Source organism: Thamnophis elegans, chromosome 3 (assembly GCF_009769535.1).
Source record: "Thamnophis elegans isolate rThaEle1 chromosome 3, rThaEle1.pri, whole genome shotgun sequence".
Taxonomy (NCBI): Eukaryota; Metazoa; Chordata; class Lepidosauria; order Squamata; family Colubridae; genus Thamnophis; species Thamnophis elegans.
The window spans coordinates 6,307,895-6,327,659 of NC_045543.1; the positions used below are offsets into that span (position 1 = coordinate 6,307,895).

Below are 19,765 nucleotides of genomic sequence, written 5' to 3' on the forward strand. Positions count from 1 at the left end.
GAATTTTGCAGTAACACCAGAACAGCCTGAATGCCAAAACACACTCTGGGATGAGGTTTGGGGTGGCATTTCACACTAAAAAAAAATGGTGCTGCTTACTCTTTTTAAAAAAATCAAGCGGGTTTTTTTTGGTGCCAGGGGAAGAAAACTCCTGATGGGTGCCCAGGATCCTAAATGTTCTGCCCCGGGCGATGATGTTCTACTCGGGCAGCCAGTTAACTCCACGCTTAGGAATCTCTTTCAGATCACATTTATTATCAGGCATCCTTAATAGGAAAACTTACAGTTTAGTGTTAAGATTCTTCTGACTTTCCATGATCTGTCCCATCACATAGTGTAAAAAGATGATGATTTTATCCCCAAGCTGAGTGGAGATGTAGAAAGCTACTATTCCGGTTCACAAAAACATTTGAACTGCCCAGCTATAAACTTTGCATGAGGGCAAGATGCCCCGGTGGCCAATCAGAAACAGAGATGTGATCACACGTCATGGAACTACATGTCCCATAAGGCAGTCTCTGCCTGCATTTCCCATGAGGTAGTTTCTTAAAGGAGACAGTTTTTAATTCCTACACTAGCTATATACTGCTGGAACAGCACACCAAATTTTTCTTCAAACAGAATGATCCTTATGGAGACATCTTGCAGGGACTTGATTGACGGGCAGTGAAAGGCAGGCTTGGGGTTGGGGGGGGAAGTGGAATTTAAGTGATTTTTATGTGCAAATCTCAGTTTTGACTTTGCATTACTGCTTTACACTTGACCAGGGGTGGGTTCCTGCCAGTTCTAACCTCTTCTATAGAAGCGGTTCCACAAATCTACAGTGCCGTTTAGAACCGGTTCCAGCTCCCTCCCCCCCTGCCTGTCTGCACATCTGGGAGTTGAAGTCCACAAATTTTAAAGCTGTCAACTTTGAGCACCCCGGGGGGGGGGTGTTCTAAAGAGTTAGGAGTGCAAGGGTCGTGTAACTTGACAGCTTTTAAGACTTGTGTGCTTCAAATGCCAGAGTTTCTGAGCCAACATTACTGGAGAAGGAATTCTGGGAGTTGAAGTCCACAAGTCTTAAAGCTGTCAAGTTTGAACACCCCTGGGTTTTTTTTTTCTAAAGGGTTAGGGATGCAAGAGTCTTGTAACTTGACAGCTTTAAAACTTGCGTGCTTCAAATGCCAGAGTTTCTGAGCCAACATTTTGGTAATTTTAGCAAGAGCGTTGTTAAGTGAGTTTCACATTTTACAAGTTGACCAGGTTGGGGGTTGCTTGCCAGCCATGTGACTGGGTGGGCACCCAGTCACATGGCTGGCAAGCCACCCCCCCCAAACCAGTCACATGGCTGGCAAGCCACCCCCCCAAACCAGTCACATGGCTGGCAAGCCACCCCCCCCAAACCAGTCACGTGGCTGGCAAGCCACCCCCCCACCCAGTCACATGGCTGGCAAGCCATCCCCCACCCAGTCACATGGCTGGCAAGCCACCACCCCCCACCCAGTCACATGGCTGGCAAGCCACTCCCACAAAGCAGGCCACACCTACAGAAGAGGTTCTAAAAGAAATTGAAACCCACCACTGCACTTGACCTCTTAATAAAATTATTATACCTTTCTCAACAAAGGGAGCCAAGGATCGAGGCTTAAACTGTGAGAGGCCTGGGGGGGGTTTAAGAGCCCAGCTCCCTGCAATGAGTTGTGCACCCATTACTTGCCCCGGCTTCTGCCAACCCAACAGTTCGAAAACATGCAAATGTGTGACTAAATAAACAGGTATTTTAAATAAACAAAATAAAATAAAAAATAAAATAAAAAATAAAATAAAAAATAAAATAAATAAAAAATAAAATAAATAAATAAATAAATAAAATAAATAAAAAAATAAAATAAAAAATAAAATAAATAAAAAAATAAAATAAAAAATAAAATAAATAAAAATAAATAAATAAATAAATAAATAAATAAACAAAAAGGAATTTTAAAACATAATAATAAAGAAGAGCGCTCTAGAAGCCGTTCTCCCTGAGGAAACCTCGAAAACCCTTAACTCGGAGAGTCCCGGCCGGCGAAGCGGCGGCGGTAGCCCCCCCCCGGGCCCGAGCCGGATGCCTCCCGCCCCATCGCAGAGCCCCCTCGAGCGGCTCCTCGACCCGAAAGGTCGGAAGAGGCGCCTTCAACTCCTCCCGCTTTGCCCTGAGCGGAAGATGGAGGTTCTGCTCCGCTCCGTTCTTAAAGCTCCCACTCGGGAGCCGCCGGCAAACAGCCCCGGCCCCCAAGGAAAGCGCTATGAAAGCGACAGCCGAAAGTGGCTCCCCGGAGGAGGAGGAGGAGAAGCCGAAGGAGAAGAAGGGTGGCGCTTTGCTGTCTCGCCCCCTTTCCCCGCCTCCTCTAACTGAGGCGGGGAAAGGCCAGGAGCGCTGCCGAGGCGGAGGCTGGGCCAAGATGGCCGCCCTGGCGTTAGGCCGGAGCCTCGGCCTAGAGTGAGGAGCGGCCGCCACCGCGGCTCCCGTCGCCTTCCTTGGATTTGCTGCCAGTAAGTGAGGCAGCGGGGCTTCTGAAGGCCTCTCTCTCTCTCGCTCTCTTGCCTTGCGCGGATAGGAGAAAAGGAGGACGGAGACGGGCTGGGTGGTTGGTTGGTTGCCAAGCCGGCGAGTTGAGGGGAGCCCTGAATGGAATAATGGAGTCCGTGAGGAGAATCAGAGAACGGGGAAAGAGGAAGGCGGGCTGGGTGGAGGAAGGAGCTTTTTGAAGGCGGCTCCTTCTTCGGCTTCTCTTAAAGGGGCCCCGGGAAGGAGGTTTAAGGACGGGCCGAGGGGAGTTCCCGGGCTCCGGCGGCCGCCTAAGCCCCGTTCGCGTTTTCTGGGGCTTCCCCCGGTTCGTCCCGAAGTTCGTCGTAGCCTGCGAGTCTTGGCGGTCGTTGGGCCGGGTGGGGTCGCAGGGTAGGGCTCTCTCGCCCGTGGCGGTCGGCCTTAGAAAGACACCGGAGGAATCTTCCTTTGCGTTATTAGTTATTAGGCTTAGTTAGTTCCTAGAGGTCGAAAAAAACGTTGGGATTGTGTTGCTACAGTACAGGCGGCCCTCCGCTTAACGACGGTTCGTTTAGCGACCGTTCAGGGGCGATGAAAAGAGCGACTTGCGATCCTTTTTTAGACACTTAACGACCCTTGCAGCCTTTTGATGACTTGTCACCCCATCAAAACTGGGACGCTTGACAGCTGACTCGCATTTATGACGGTTGTGGTGCGTCCCCGCAGCGCGGCGATCTCCTTTTGCGGCCTTCCGACAAGCGAATTAATTCAACGGGAAAGCCAGATTCATTGAACCAACCTCTGGCTAACTTTTAACGATTGTAATTGGTTCACTTAGCAACGGGCAGGAAAGGTCGTAAAAGGGGGGCAAAACTAACTTGACGCGTCTTGCTTAGCAACATGAATTTTGGGGCTCAGGTGTGGTCATAAGTCGAGGACTTACCTGCATTGGCTGCCAGGGTCCGGAATTTTGTGGCTGCAATAGTTATAAGTCCAAGGACTGGTCATAAGTCATTTTTTTTCCAGTACCATGGTAACTATTGCAATGCTATTGTGGAGCCTTTTAATGGATTGAACGGGTTGTGGTTTGTTTGTTTGTTTGTTTGTTTATTTATTTATTTATTTATTTATTTATCTATCTATCTATTTATTTATCTATTTATTTATCTATTTATTTATCTATCTATCTATTTATCTATCTATCTATTAATTAATTAATTAATTAATTAATTAATTAATTAATTAGATTTATAGGCCGCCAATCCCAGAGGACTCCAAGCGGCTTACATTTAAATCTTTAACACTGTGAGAGATGCTGAGAGATGAGATCCTTTTTTTGTTACTCCAACCCCAATTTTTGCTGAGTTGCCATCAAGAGGTCAGCATTTCGGCAAACCAATGCCTTTTTTTTAATAATACTTTTTTATGGTTGCTCATCTTACTGAACATGACTCTAGGCAGTGTACAAAACAACTTTATTCAATTCGGAAGTAGAAACAAAATGCACGAATGGCAGTAATCTTTTAAGGGACATTAGATATTTAATCATGTAGTGTTTTGAAGGGATGTTGGAGGACCTATTTTGAGCTAATAGGATAATTATGTCAAGGGAAAATGTGCTCTTTTTCTTTAAAATCTCTTATCTACCAGACGCATCAGATTTGCTGTAAGATTATTCACATAGCGGGACTGTCACAAGATCAGGGTGAAAGAAAGGGTGTATGGAGGGTCGAAGAGGTACATTGGGTTTCTATTCTGGGGGGTATTATTGACAAGAGGAATGGCTGTGTTTATTGTTTAATGTTATATGGCCCCGGTTCTGTACAGTATATGTGTGACTGTACGAAAATGAAAATGGAAAATAAAACACATTTACAAGATCAGCAGTGTTTATTGAATTTGCACACTGCATCATTCTTTTTTGCTCTTAAAATACAGTACTATACACTCCATAGGCACGTACAAAAATTGAAAATGAAGGCGAAGAACAGTTGGTTTCTGCTAGCCATAAAACAATGAAGGTGGAAACCTTTACAAAACTTAAAAATTCTTATTTCTCCTTAACACTTTGTATTGATATGTGTGTATGTATAAAGTTTTCAAAACAACAAATGCAAATTAATGATAAGGGGGAAAAAACCCAAAGAAAGTTAAAACTGCAAGAAAGAAAGAAAAGCTAAAGGAAAAATAGAAAAGAAAAAAAGATACAAAGAGGTTGTTTCCAATCTTCTTTATAGCATTTATAAGTACAATTATAAATTTATCTCTTTCTTTAAAGTTATCTCACAACTCTACCCTATCTAATAATCAAAATCATACATTTATTTTTTCTCTTTTACACAAAAAGTCCATCAGGGTTTCCAATTGGCAATAAATGCAAGTATTGTTTTTTTCTCTGATCAAAGAGGTGAATTTGGCCATCTCATTTAGGGATGACATGATGGTCATACCATGGTAATACTGGATCGGAAATGTCATTAAACAGCGCCTGAACTTTTTAGAGGCAATGCAAATATGTTCATTATTGAACTGGTGCCTGTTAGCTAAGGTGATTAGCTCAAAAGCTCTTGATGACAAATGTGGGAAGTTTTCCATGTTATAACCCTGTTACAGTGGGTTAATCTGTACTTTTGTTTAAACCATGCAGAATCAATGAAAGGCAGAAAGCCCCGTTATGATGGATCCCTGGTTCAGCTGACCAGAAGATTCATGGAACTTGTTAAAGCTGCTCCAGAAGGAGTCCTGGATTTGAATGAAGTATCTCGTTTGCTAGGAGTACGGAAGCGAAGAGTATATGATATTACGAATGTCTTGGATGGAATACATCTTGTTCAGAAAAGATCCAAGAATCATATCCAATGGGTGTAAGTTGGCTCATTTTTTTCTAACTTTTGTACTTGAGATCCTGGATATTTAAATATGATGTGGCACATTATTTCAAAACTATTAATTATTAAGAGTGTGATACAACTTGGAAGGCTTCTTGGACACAAATTCATTATTTTAAATTAATAGCCTTCTTCACTACCTCTACTATGGATAAAAGGATACGGGATTGACCAAAGGATTTCTCCAATTATATATGCAGATATATGAGTTTGGTCAATGTTCTAAGCATCATAATTCTATAATGTGAGTATCAAAACTATTGAGACAGAGAAACTTCCTTGCTTCAGCTCTTACCGCAATACAATCTCAAGTGGAAAGAACCTCCAATAACAATGCAGAGCTTTTTTATATATAAATATTATTAATGTAAGACTTATAAAGATCTTGGATTGTGTAAAAATGTACACAGCAGTATTTATACAATTTATACAACCTGATCTAATAAGAAAGTCAGTGAGTTTACACTGTGAAGTCTGCACGGGAATAGACTATTAGTATGTACTGTATATACTCGAGTATAAGCCTAGTTTTTCAGCCCACTTTTTGGGTTGAAAAAAGCTGCCTCGGCTTATACTCGAGTCAGTGAAAAATTTGCCCGAAATGGAGGAGAAAAAGGGGCGGGGCCATGCCGCTGGGTGACACTCGTGAATGGCCCAGTGCCCCTGTGAGTTTCCCCTCCCTCTGTGTCAGTTTGCCGCGCAGCGCGCACCGCACCATCCCCCCTCCTCACGTTCTAATGTAATGCAGGGCTGTCTTACGATTCCCCTTCCTCCCCCTCCTGCCGCTCTGCAACGATGTCCCACCTCCTCCTTGTTATGGCAAGCAGCCACATAGCGATGTCCCACCTCCTCTGGTACAGTGATCCAATGATAGGAATCACTGTGCCGTGTGTCATAGGAGGCGGGACATCGCTCCCCGCGGCTGCACGGACATCATCATCACAGCGGGACATCAGCATCATGAGGTGAGTGAAGTATTTCATTGAATACACCGCTAGTTTACTGTTTTTCTTTGAAATAAATATTCAAAAACATTATTGGTATCTATTTTTATTTTTGAAATTTACCGGTAGCTGCTGCATTTCCCACCCTAGGCTTATACTCGAGTCAATAACTTTTCCAGTTTTTGTGGTAAAATTAGGTGCCTCGGCTTATATTCGGGTCGGCCTATACTCGAGTATATACGGTATGTATATAGTCCCACGAAGTGTGTAGCTGCTAGTGATACCTGATTTTAGAAGTGTAGACAACCTGTGCCTTGTTGTGTCATCATTTAAGAGATATTTCATTACTTAAACAGCAAAATATCCAAGGGAAGGCAAACAGCAGCAGGAGCAGGAATGACTACTGGTTCCTTGTCCAAAGTTGGCGTGAAGCACTGGAAACTTCCCTTCGCCCTTCTCCTTTCTTTTCCTTGCTCACTTCTTTTCTTCCCTGCCATTGTTTTCTTTCCTGTCTTCCTTTCTTTCCTTCTTCACTCTCTCCTTAGAATTCCTGCTGGCTTCCCCATTTACTTTGAGAATTTTGCAGTAGGAAAGTGGGGAAGCCAGAAGGAAATTGCAAGGCCAAGGCCAACAGACAGATACGTGGTCGCTACCATGTTGGGGGGGGGGGGGAGACAAGCGAGGTGAAATGAGGGTCAGGAATGATAGGGGGCATGACAGGCACAGTGCAAGTCAGGGAGGTGCACAAAGGGAAAACGTAAGTGAAGAAAATTTCTGGGGGTCGCAGGTATGTGCAAGAATTTCTGCATGGGTTGGGAAAGGCGATTGGGAGGGCAGTTGAGGCCAGGAAGGGTATGTGTGGTTCATTCCTCATTGTTCCTGCCTTCCTTTCCTACGTCTTTTCGCATAAGACAGGTATGTAGGTTCTGCTGCCTGGGGGAGGGAGCAAGGGATTGGATGAGCGTCACCAAATGTTGCAAATAAGGATTATGTGACCCCCGGCAGCACTGAAGCAGCCACAGCTTTCCCAAATTTCATTTCCTCAGGGGTAAAGAGTGCCAGCCTTCTATAAAAGGTCCTATTTGAGGTATCTTTGTTGACAAAGTTTTGATATACCATTTTGCCCAGTTCAAGGTTACAGACACAAGAATTTTAGTAGTATGCAGATATTTTTATTCTCTCATTAAATATGATTTTGGTATTGATAAAATGATGTGATGCTACCTATACTTTTAAGCTTAAACCTTAAACCTTCTATGTTGTTGTTTTTGTTTTGAAAAATTATCTTAGGGGTTCAGATATTAAGCATATTACCAAACAAACACCGGAGCAACAGGAGTTAAGAGATGAACTCTGTGATTTGACAACAATGGAAGAAGCATTGGATGAATTAATCAAAGATTGCTCTCATCAGTTGTTTGACTTAACAGACGATAAAGAAAATGCACAATATCCTTTTTCCTTAACATTGACAAATATTCAGAGTTCCCGGAATTGAACAATATTAGGTGTTTGTGTAATTATAATATTTTAATAAACACACTGTATATACTGAAAGTAAACCATACTTTCCACTGCTGCTGTTAAAATTTCTTAACCGTTGCATACATTAGCTTATGTGACCTATCAAGATATCCATAACATTCAGACATTTCAAGAACAGATTGTGATTGCAATTAAAGCTCCAGAAGGGACCAAGATGGAAGTACCCCCTCCTAAAGAAGTAGGTACTTGATTTGAAATTACTGGGATTTGATTGGATGGATAGCTGTATAAAAGATCTACCTACAAAGGCCAACAGTGAAGTTTTCATTTTCATTTTAAATTTCACAGAAGGAGATTTGCCTCATATGCTTGTAAATCAACCTACCTGTTGAATTTAACTATAGCTTAGGCTGGCCAGTTTCTTCTACATGGAAATGAAATTAAACACATTTTTGGTTTCTCATTCTAAAGTACCACATTCTGAAGTTTCAAAGATATCTGAGTTGATTTCATTAGGATCAAACCGCAATGATTTGAAATGAAAATGATTTTGTCTCACTGATCTTAAGTAAAAACCCTTAATGAGAAGCTTATGTAAAGACGGAGAGATAGATACATACCCATTGCTAGTTTCCAGAGTTCAAAGCTATGCATAAATCAGCAGTGTAAGGTGTTTGGGACCTGGAAATTCTTGTTACATTCTGGGGAATTAGAACTCTTTCCTGTGAATATGTTGGCATGCTTTGAGTTTTGAAACACAATGAAATTTACACACTCTTCATCTATTAAAATATTTGTCATCCTGTGATTTGTTCTTTAATCTTTAAAACATTGGTGTTTTTTCAGGACTGCATAGAAGTACACGTTAGAAGCACAAAAGGCCCCATTGACGTTTACTTATGTGAGGTATCGTTAGATAATCCAGATGTTAACGCTTCTGAAAACACAGATCAACTTTTATGCGAAAGCAAATAGGCTGACTTGCTGGAGGTAAAGTACTGAACTGAAAAGAGATCAGTAGAGGTGTGTGAAAAGAACTAGGCTCAAGGTAAGGAGTCTAATGTCAGGAAATAAGAATAGGTACAATTCAACCCCCCCTTTTTAGTTAAATGATCAAGATGGGATTCCCATTTTGACGGAAGTCCTACAAACAAGTAGAATATTTATATGAGCTACTCGTAACTAGAGCATTTTGCTTTTTTCTTGTGTTGGAATTGCATGTTGCAATCTGATAGCATTGTGTCAGGATAAAAAAAAAATCCAAATTGGAAACAAAGGTTGAGTGAACTTTCTAGCACTAGCTATTTATAACCTTACTACAAAAAAAAGATAACACTATATAATTTACATCAGTGGTTCTCAAACTGTGGTCCACAAATCCCTGCCCCCCCCCCCCAAATGTCCTCTCAGAGGGGGTCTGTGAAGGCTTGAAGAAATGTTATGTTTTAAATCTTGAGTTAAGTCTTCATTTAAAGGACGGGTGGGTTCCGGCAGGCACTACTGCTGGTTTGCTTGTGGGTGTGCTGTGCATGCACGCTTCATGTGCACTGTGGGCGCATGCACAATACAGTAAAAATTGTTCTGCACATGCGCAGAAGTAAAAAAAAACAAGAAGGCGGCACCTATGGCTCCTCCTGGAGAACCAATTCGGGGTCGTGGCAGGGCAGCGACCCAGGCCGCCAAACCACTACCGGTTCGGCGGAACCAATCCAAACTGCTAGGAACCCACCACTATTAAAGGGGGGTCCACCTATTGACAACCTAATGCTATCATGTAAATCAATGGTTATCAACCTTTTCTTCACCATGGACCCCCCTCGCCTACTGCCAATTACCTCCACTAGGCCAATAAGATCCCATAGATTAGGCCTCCTCCGTATTCCATCTGCCGGCCAATGTCGACTGGCAACTACCCGGAGGAGAGCCTTCTCGGTGGCTGCTCCGACCCTCTGGAACGAACTCCCCGTGGAGATTCGTACCCTCACCACCCTCCAGGCCTTCCGCATAGCCCTTAAGTCCTGGCTGTTCCGACAGGCCTGGGGCTAAAGACTCACTGCCCCACTTCGAATAGTATGACTGTTGTGCTTTTTTAATGATGTATTGTCTTCATGTTTGTAACTTGTTTGTCCTTCCCTCCCCCTGAATTGTGAGCCGCCCTGAGTCCCCTCAGGGAAAAGGGCGGTATACAAATAAAGTATCTATCTATCTATCTATCTATCTATCTATCTATCTATCTATCTATCTATCTATCTATCTATCTATCTATCTCTAATAGTGGTGGGTTCCTGTTGTTAAGGGAGGGTGGAAAGTTTGCGTTCTTGAATAGGTAGTTCTCTACTTACAACAGTACTAGATGCAGGCCAGTTCTGAGTATCTGAAATGCTGTCACGAGTCCGCAGGGAAGACAGTCAATCAGAGCTAGGTTGTAAATGTCTTTTGGAGGGTCTGTCATAACTGGAATAGTCACTAAAAGACTGGTCATAAGTTGAGATATTAACTCTACAAATGAACTTGCTTTCTCTCATTCCCACATAAGAGAAGAGTCTCTTTATTATTGAATATTGAGTTTGCGATCGTCACAATAAAAGGTTTTAGTCATGAAACTAGAAATGTGTTTGTTTGAAAGCATACGATACAGTTATTTTGTATGGTCTTTGTCCGTGCACATTATTTTAGTTGTACCTAAAGTAAAGTTCCTTTATAACCCATTTCTAAATATATGTATACTATTTAAGAGGCAAACACTGTGTGCAGTAGTAGCTTCTTTACATTTAAAAAAGTGAGAGCAGGTTATCAGGAGGAATATCAAAGGATGTTGAATGCAATGGGAATAAGATCCTTAAATGAAAAGAGAGAATATAAAATGAATGGAGAGTGAATGGATGGATGAATGAATATCATGTACAAAACCGAGCGACCAACAGTTGTCTGGTCATATAGATCAGTGGTCTCCAACCTTGGCAACTTTAAGACCTGTGGATTTCAACTCCCAGAGTTCCTCAGCCAGCTTTGCTGGCTGAGGAACTCTGGGAGTTGAAATCCACAGGTCTTAAAGTTGCCGAGGTTGGAGACCACTGATATAGAGTGAGTGAATGTGGATTGGATCACCCACGTAGATTTGTTCAGATGAAATAGGCAGTCAAAGAAATTGAATTGATGATAATCACAGAAGAAGCAGAAACAGAATATTTTCATTTTTTTTGTTTATTTTTGTTAATCTCCTGCCTTTTTCTTACAACCTCTCACCATTTTTTGTACTTCCATAACCTTGCTTACCTAAGCAGAAGTGTCCTGATCTGTATACGTGTATTGAGATTATTGCATTGCTGTGGTTCTCTAGTATATGGTCCTATTCTAAAATAGTATGTGTCTTAATTTTAACTTTTGCAGTGAATCGTATGAAGAGTGGGAGAAAAAGTGAAGGATTTGATTTCTAAACTTCAGTTTCAAGGATTTCCCAAGGTTTAAATCACTATGGACCAATGCAGAGATAACAGGCATTTCTCTTATTATTATTATTATTATTTTAAAGAATGAAATTGTGGACACCTCATCTGAGAGAATTCGCTTCCTGTTTCGGGCATTCCCAATGGCATAAAAGAGAAGAATTAAAGGAACATATTTCCTTTAACCCTCTATATCAGATCCAAGGTTTATTTACGCTGGAAAAATGACAGTTAGCCCAAGACAAATGCAGAGACATAGACTAAGGAGTACTGCTTAAGCAAGTCAGGCTTAAGTTTTACAAAAGTGGCTTAGGCTTGTCTTCTGATACAAGGTTCATAAATCCATATAGTACCTACTGTAATTTATTTCATATAACTGGCTTCTTTTGCAGCTCAGCGAATAGTAGCATTTGGGTTACTTGTACTGCTCTTTCAAAAGATAGCTCTTTGAAACTGAAGAAATGTATTTACGCTTGCTTGCACAACAGTTGCTCCAAGGTTGTTTTGAACATGGAATAAAATATAAAAATCCAAAAGGGGAGATGTTTTATACAAGGAAACTAGAGTAGAAGAAATAAAGTTTCAAAAACTGAAGAAATTGAAATTGTGTGGACCCAGCTTGTATGCATCATGTTTTAAATGGTCATTAAATAAAACTTGGGCTGCAGAACTGCACTCCTGAATCTGTACAGCAAATAATAATAAATGTGTAAATATGAAAAGAATGGATTCCTTTTGTCTTCTGTAACTGAACGGAAATTTAAAGTAAAAACTTTTGTATTTACAGTACATCTATGCCACAATCTTGCTATTTATTAGCATTAAAGCTGAACTGAATTGCCAACTCTGTTGTGAATATCCATGCAGCTACTGAAATCTTGGCTGTCTGGAGTGACAGAATTATAGAGTAAAGGAAGGTTATTCAATCCAACCCCTGCTTAGAGCAGCAATCCAAAGACACTCTGGGTCTCGACAAGGAGAATGCATTACCTGTGGCAGGGGTGGGTTTCAACTGGTTCGCGGCGGTCCCTGCGAACCGGTTGGTCGGCGAAACCGGAAGTAAGTAACTTCCGGGAACGGCGAAGGGCCCACCCGCCCGCCGGCGCTCCTTACCCGGTTTTGACGAGTTCTGCGCTTCCACGCATGCGCAGGACGCATACAGCGCCTGCACGATCCTCCAGTAGCAGCTGGAGCGTCGCACAGATGCTAGTACGCTTGCGTGCGCCGCGCACGTGCACACACGCGCCGCACGTGTGCACGAGGACGCTGCCGGCCCCGTTCCAACCGAACCGGTTGGAACGGGGCGAGAAACCCACCCCTGACCTGTGGGGAAATGATTCACCGGCTCAGGGTTGACTCAGCCTTCCATCCTTCCGAGGTGGGTGAAATGAGGACCCGGATTGTTGTTGGGGGCAATATGCTAACTCTGTAAACCGCTTAGAGAGGGCTGAAAGCCCTATGAAGCGGTATATAAGTCTAACTGCTATTGCTATTCCACTGAACTGTTCTTGCAGGTCAGACATTCGTTCCATTTATTTTTCTAATTAGTCATAATTTGCCATTATTCTAGATTCGGCACTCTGTAATTAGTGGGACCATGTTTTGTTTTTCCATCTGACATCTTTTCAAGGATTTGAAGAGTATTGCCCTAATTCTACACATTTTCAAAATTCATTATGCAGTAATGTATTTAATACAGCTTATTAAAAATGACACTAAACTATTGAATACAGTTTGTTAAAAATGACACAAAAGAAAACCTGTACCACAAAAATCAATTGTCTGGGGCTTTTTAAATAGCAGTATAAATCAACTATAATCATGGATCCATCTTCCTCTTCCACGTCCACTTCCTGCAACTGCTTCTCTTTCCTTGGATTTGATTTTTGGGTCAACATCCACCAGCAGAGTATCAAAGGGGAAACTGTTAGAATAAAATGTATGATGAAATTCCCTCGAATGCTCCAAATCTCCAATTGGACAGGTTATCTTTTCTGCAGATTTATTTTTACAGCTTTTAAGATGGGTATTGAAAAAAACAGCTGGGTGCCTCTGGGCCATTCGCTCGCTTTCAGCTCATCCCACTTCACAGATTTGTGGGGAAGTGGGGAGGAAGAAGTATTAGATAAGTTACTTATGAAAAAAATAAAGGAAGAATAAAAATAAACTTAAATCGATGCTGGCATCCATTCCTGTCCAATGTACCCGTTCAGTTTATCAATTCAATGGTCTCATGTTTATGACTTTCATAAAAAGATTCACAAGTTTCATGGTGGCAAGGTAAACAGGTTCAACTTGAAGTGGCTACAATGAGAAGCCGAAAGTACGTAAGGAAATAATCATAAAAAATTGAGTTTGGCACAGCAGTTTTTCAACTAGGCTGCTTCCATTATGAAGAGGCTCCTGGCATGTTGACTGAATGCTCAGTGAATGCCCAAAAGCATCGTTAGAATATGTAACACTACATTTTCTTAGAATATTTGGAAACCTTGCATTCCCATCGAGGATAGCAATAAAAGAATGGTTCTGGTTCTATTCTGAAATAATTGGTTAACAGGATGAAATCTGACTTCCATCCTGGCAGTTTGTCATAATTTGTTGCTGGTTGTACCTATTTCATAATTGTTAGGAATGGCATTTTAATTTTCATTTCCCACTAGAGGGCAGTGATTACATTCCCTAACAACATATCGGTTCCTTATAGGGGAATCATAGACCTGTTCACTTACAATCTCAACATGTCAATTGACATCTGTGTCTCAGTGAGCTCAGTAGATCCTATTGTCCAGTAGATCCCAACCAACTTGGTGCAGTAATTTAAGCATTTCCTCACTGAATTACTTAGAAATCCTATTCGATTTAAGGGTGTGATAAGCCATGTAAATGCTATTTGTAACCTTATTCAGGCATCATATTAGACCCCAACAAAAACATTTTTCTCATACCAAAAGCAGACAAAACTGTTCCTTAGAAGCATTCTGGACACGAGAGAGTCTTTTATTCATCTCTTGTAGAACATAACAATCCAGAAAAAAAATGAACCACATTGAGGAAATATCAAAATAACTTTTCGGCCAAAAATATACATCAATTTGCATATGCATCCATACTTGTAAGTAATAAAGATTCACAACAAATTTACCATTTGTCTTTGTCCAACTGTCTGGAAGAATTCACACATGATGTCAAGCCAAAATTGCTGCTAAGTTCAATTCCAATTTCACATTCTGACTTCTGCATTCTGAAAGGCAGCCCGGAGTCCTTCGGGATTGGGCGGCCTATAAATCGTATAAATAAAAGGGCGCTGTTGCATCCTGCTTAGTTGTTCTTGTTCCGCAATGCTATAAGATAGTGAACTACTCAGTCCCTTACCAGGTTAATACACCAACTGAATCAAGATCCTAGCTTTTGTCTTCTTCAATGCTTCGAGGGTTCGCGTTCTCAGATCCAGTTACAGGAGATGCAGCAAGCCATTATTCAAGATAGAAGATTTTTAAAGTTTTTGGCCTTGTACATTTCTGGTTAGTTTTTACGCTGATCTATGACTCTAATAAAGATTGGATTTGATCTGGTTAGTTTTAACTGAAATGAGTTGGTATCTGAGGATGGCAGTTTGGGAGCAGGGTGGCATTCCATGGATGAAAAGAAATTAGATGTGTTAAATCTGGGGAAAATGTAACATATCTCTTATTTTTATTTTTGACCAGAAGTCAGCCAGACAGTTGCTGTCTCTGTCTCTTTCTCTCTGTCTCCCACACAATTATTGATACAGATGTTTTGCTGCTGTATTTCAGCAACACAGTCTCAACAAAATCATTAAAAAAAGAGATGGGAAAAGAGGTAAACACCATTTGCCAGTTGCCCACCCTTGTTAACAACAACAATTTGCTCAGGCAAAGAGAATGATTGGCTTGTGAATGATTAGTCTATCTGACTATGTTTATTGGTCTTCACAAATCAGGATTCTTGGTAGTTCTGGCTTCACATTTATACAAATGTGGGTTTTGTTTTGACTCCACATCAGCGCAGGATAACGATGACTCATTTGTAGCGAGACTGTTTACAAACATTTGCAGAATGCTGTTTTGGGCTGAAAACTCATCATTTTTCCCAATTGTCTGATGCAGGTTTTTTTAAGTTCTGGAGGGTGGGGAAACCCCTCCTGATTATCCATTGCTTGTTTTACATCGGGACTTCAGCAAACCTACAAAATTAGAGGGGAATGCCCCTCCAATCAGTGGTATTTTTCGTGACCCGTCAAAAGCGCGTTCCACAAAAGCGCGGTCGACGAAATCGCGTATGTGACGTCATCACAACGCGACGAAAAAGATCGAAAAATTGAAATAAAAATTAAATTACAGCAAGCCGATTCACATAAAGGTAAGGGTTAGGTTAAGGGTTAGGGTTAGGGTTAGGGTTAGGGTTAGGTTAAGGGTTAGGGTTAGAGTTAGAGCGTTAGCGTTACGTTAAGGGTTAGCGTTAGGTTTTTCGTTACGTTAAGGGTTAGGTTAAGGGTTAGGTTTGGGGGGGTTAGGGGAAGGTTTTAGCTTTATTTTTACATTTTTTGATCTTTTTCGATCTTTTTCGTCGCGCTGTGATGACGTCACATACGCGCTTTCGTCGACCGCGATTTTGTCGTCCGCGGTTTTGTGGTAGAACCATATTTTTATCTGGATATCCATCCAGATATGGAACTGGGTATGTCTAGTTTAATAGAAGGAGTAGGGGAGACGTGATAGCAGTATTCCAATATCTCAGGGGTTGCCACAAAGAAGAGGGCGTCAAACTATTCTCCAAGGCACCAGAGGGTAGAACAAGAAGCAATGGGTGGGAACTAATCAAGGAGAGAAGCAACTTAGAACTGAGGAGAAATTTCCTGACAGTTAGAACAATTAATCAGTGGAACAGCTTGCCTCCAGAAGTTGTGAATGTTACAACAATGGAAGTTTTTAAGAAGATGTTGGGCATCCATTTGTCTGAAGTAGTGTAGGGTTTCCTGCCTAAACGGGTTGGAGTAGAAGACTTCCAAGGTCTCTTCCAACTCTGTTAAATTAATATATTTTTTTAAAAAAAATATCTGGGGTAACGGGAAAATTTCCTGAGGGCAAATGTTAAGCAATTTAACATTTAGCAATAATAAGCAATTTAATGTTATTAAAAATTAAAAATTAAAATGTAGAAGACTGAAGAAATTTAGGAGAGACTGCCCCAGAGGTGGGTTCCTACCAGTTCGCACCTATTCGGTAGAACCGGTTCATCAAATCTACCGGACCGGTTAGAAGAGGTTCCACCAGTGGACCCGGAAAGCAGGCCACACCTACAGAAGAGGCTCCAAACTTTTTTGAAACCCACCACTGACACACACACACGCACACACACACACACACAGAGAGACTCATACAGAGAGAGAAAGAGAAAGAAAGGAAGAAATAAAAAAAGAAAAAAGAAAGAAAAAGTGAGAGAGAGATGAAAGAAAAAAAGGAAAAAGGGACAGAGAGACAAAAGGAAGGAAAGAGAGAGAGAGAGAGAGAGAGAGAGAGAGAGAGAGAGAGAGAGAGAACACATGGCCGGCAAGCCACTCCCACCAGGTCACATGGCCAGCAAGCCACTCCCACAAATGAGGCCACCCCCACAGAGTAGGTTCGAAAAGTTTTTGAAACCCACCACTGGACTGCCCCCACTACTTCTCCCCGGCAAGAGGCCCACTATATAGACTTTGCCCTTTGCAGAGTTTTATTTCATTAGAATAATATTTCGCTGGTTTCCTTTCTTCATTCAATTTGAGCATCCAGAATAGGAAAAAAGGATTATTTATAGGCATTGAAAATGAATGAGCAATACTGAATATTCTCCAAATGCATATTTTAATGAATGATGCACAATTTTACCTTCTAATTTATTACCAGCCATGACATATTTATGAGAACTGAGTATGATTTAGAAAGCCCACAAACAGCTTCAGGATTGACGGCTCACCATCAATAAGTAAGGTAGACATTCATTTAAAATAAAGAGCAAGTAAAAAATAAATATCTGTTCACTGTTAAGATACTAATAATGGTACATCCAGAAATCTCTATTTTATTACTGGAAGAAGAAGAAAAATTACAGGCATTTGAAAGCATCATTTAGCCTTGGGAATTAACAAAATGTGAATCAGAAATTCACCCTAGATAAACTTTTCCCAGTATTGTAATATATTGAGCACTTTTCATCCTCAACTTTTCCCTTCACATTGTGGGGGAAAATAGTGATGCATCTTGCTGGATTGTTGGAAGCCACATTGAGCAACGTTCTTATAATTTCACTTTTTCCAACAATAATAAAAACAGCAACTGACTATTGGGATGCCTGAAGGCAGAGACACTGTGCCACAAAATAGCCTATGAGAATTCCAGATAGTCAGAGGCATTTTTCTCAAAAATAAAATAAAATCCAATAGAGACAGAAAAAGCACATAGGGGAACATAGAAAGTTGTGAGAAATAAGAATTGGGTTTATTAAGGAAGGAAAAGGAGGGGGGAAATCACAAAACAGAGATTTCAGGACACATATATGTAATTATCTTATGGAAGCAGATTGCTGCTGTCGTCTTGTATGTATTTCAACTTCTTGGTATTTCTTAGTGGTCTCCCATCCAAGAATTAACCACACTTGACCAGTTTTAGCTTTCCAAGATCAAGGTTGGTTAGATGCTTCCATCTGGCCTCTCTGCACTTACCTGGGAGCCAACACGGGGCACATGGGGGACTCCTGGAAGGGGCGGGGCAGGAAGGGGTGGGGCCAGCCAGCCAGGGGTGGGTTTCAACCGGTTCGCGGTGGTCCCCCCGAACCGGTTGGTCGGCGAACCCAGAAGTAAGTAACTTCCGGGAATGGCGAAGGGCCCACCCGCCCGCCCGCGCTCCTTACCGGTCTTTGAAGGCTTCTGCGCTTTCACGCAGGCCCATGGCACATACAGTGCCTGCGCAAGTCTCCGCAAGCAGCTGGATGGCACATACAGTGCCTGCGCGAGTCTCTGCGAGCAGCTGGAGCATCGCGCAGGCGCTAAGACACATGCGCGAACTGCGCGCGTGCACGAGGACGCCACCGGCCCCGTTCCAACCAAACCGGTTGGAACGGGATTAGCAACCCACCCCTGCAGCCAGCAATTTAACAAGCGGTTCACCTGAACCAGCTGAATAGCACCACTGCATCTAGCTGATGAAGAAACAAGTGGTACAAGAAGCAGATTGACAGAAATTACATTGATGGCAGTTGCTAGAATGCAAAATGTCATTTTTTAGGGTTGTTGCGGTGCTTTGGAGTAAAAGGCAAAAACAACAACAACAACAGCTGCGTGTTTTCTAAGACGATCCGTCTCCCCTTTGCAATAACAGATCAATCTGACGGGCTTGGTTTAAGGAGTTTCAGTCAGGTGAGGCATTTACCTGTGTCCATGTATTCCAAAGCACCTTTTGCTTTTGGTCTCCTCATCTCCTCTTGCCTGAATAAGACTCCAGAAGCTTCCCTCTCAGACTCTCAGAGCCCGTGCAATTATTTCTCCTCCACAACTGTGTGGATCCTTCTATGGCATTTCCTATGGCAAAGGAGACACGGTGGCTCAGTGGCTAAGACGCTGAGCTTGCCGATCAGAAAGGTCGGCAGTTTGGTAGTTCAAATCCCTAGCGCCGCGTAATGGAGTGAGCTCCTGTTACTTGTCCCAGCTTCTGCCAACCTAGCAGTTCGAAAGCGTGTAAAAATGCAAGTAGAAAAATAGAAAGCCACTTTACAGGGCTAATCCTGTAAGGAAGGCAGGAAGGAAACATTCTGGTGTTGTTTCTAGCCTGATCTTTATTGACCTGCTTACAGAAACTGCCTCTCCGGTTAACCCTTATTACATCATAACAGCTAAGGCGAAGTGCCCATCAACCTGAGTGACCTTGAGTTGGCCACGCCCACCCAGTCACATGACCACCGAGCCCCACCTACCCAGAGCAGAGAACCGGTTGTTAAATTATTTGAATCCCACCACTGGTGCAGGGGAAGGGACTTTGACTTTCTTTTGGGTGGGGAAAACCCGGGAACATTCAGATTTTCCCAGATGTGCCAATATGACATCTCTAATAAAATGGAACTTTGAGGAATTGCCTCCCTCGCCGTCTTCTTTGGTTGGGGGGGGGGAGTATTACTTGGAAGCCTGACAGATAGGTTTTATTTTTTCACCCTTCAATGTATTTAGCTGCTCTGAAGATAACATGGGATGTTTAAGAGCCCTTCCTTCTTGCATTGCATTTAGCAAAATTTGCCTTCTGCATATCAGAGATCAGCAAAAAACAAACCAGCTCTCATTCAAGAGTTGGGGAAGATTATCTTCGTATATTAAGAATTCATCTCCGTATGTGAGAATTCAGCAGACACATTAGGGATTCTAGACATGGCATAAATGTTCTCTGCGTTGATATCGTAGAATTGCAGACCTTAACATTGGCACAGAAGGCATTGTATACAGGG

General features: G+C 42.0%; 1 protein-coding gene across 3 annotated transcripts; it reads left to right on the forward strand.

Annotated features, from left to right (window-relative positions):
- Positions 1–2,355: 2,355 nt before the first annotated feature.
- On the forward strand, positions 2,356–11,862 carry E2F6 (E2F transcription factor 6). 3 transcript variants are annotated; one of them, XM_032214198.1, is made up of 6 exons: positions 2,356–2,517; positions 5,160–5,376; positions 7,635–7,793; positions 7,953–8,067; positions 8,676–8,735; positions 11,220–11,862. In XM_032214198.1, exons 2-6 carry the CDS (start codon positions 5,165–5,167, stop codon positions 11,220–11,222), a joined length of 549 nt encoding a protein of 182 aa, XP_032070089.1. In that variant the 5' UTR covers positions 2,356–2,517; positions 5,160–5,164; the 3' UTR covers positions 11,223–11,862. The 3 variants fall into 3 exon arrangements, 2 of the variants coding, with proteins under 2 accessions (XP_032070089.1, XP_032070087.1); XR_004255028.1 differs by having other exon boundaries at positions 2,357–2,517; positions 8,676–8,877; XM_032214196.1 differs by having other exon boundaries at positions 2,357–2,517; positions 8,676–8,819.
- Positions 11,863–19,765: the final 7,903 nt, after the last annotated feature.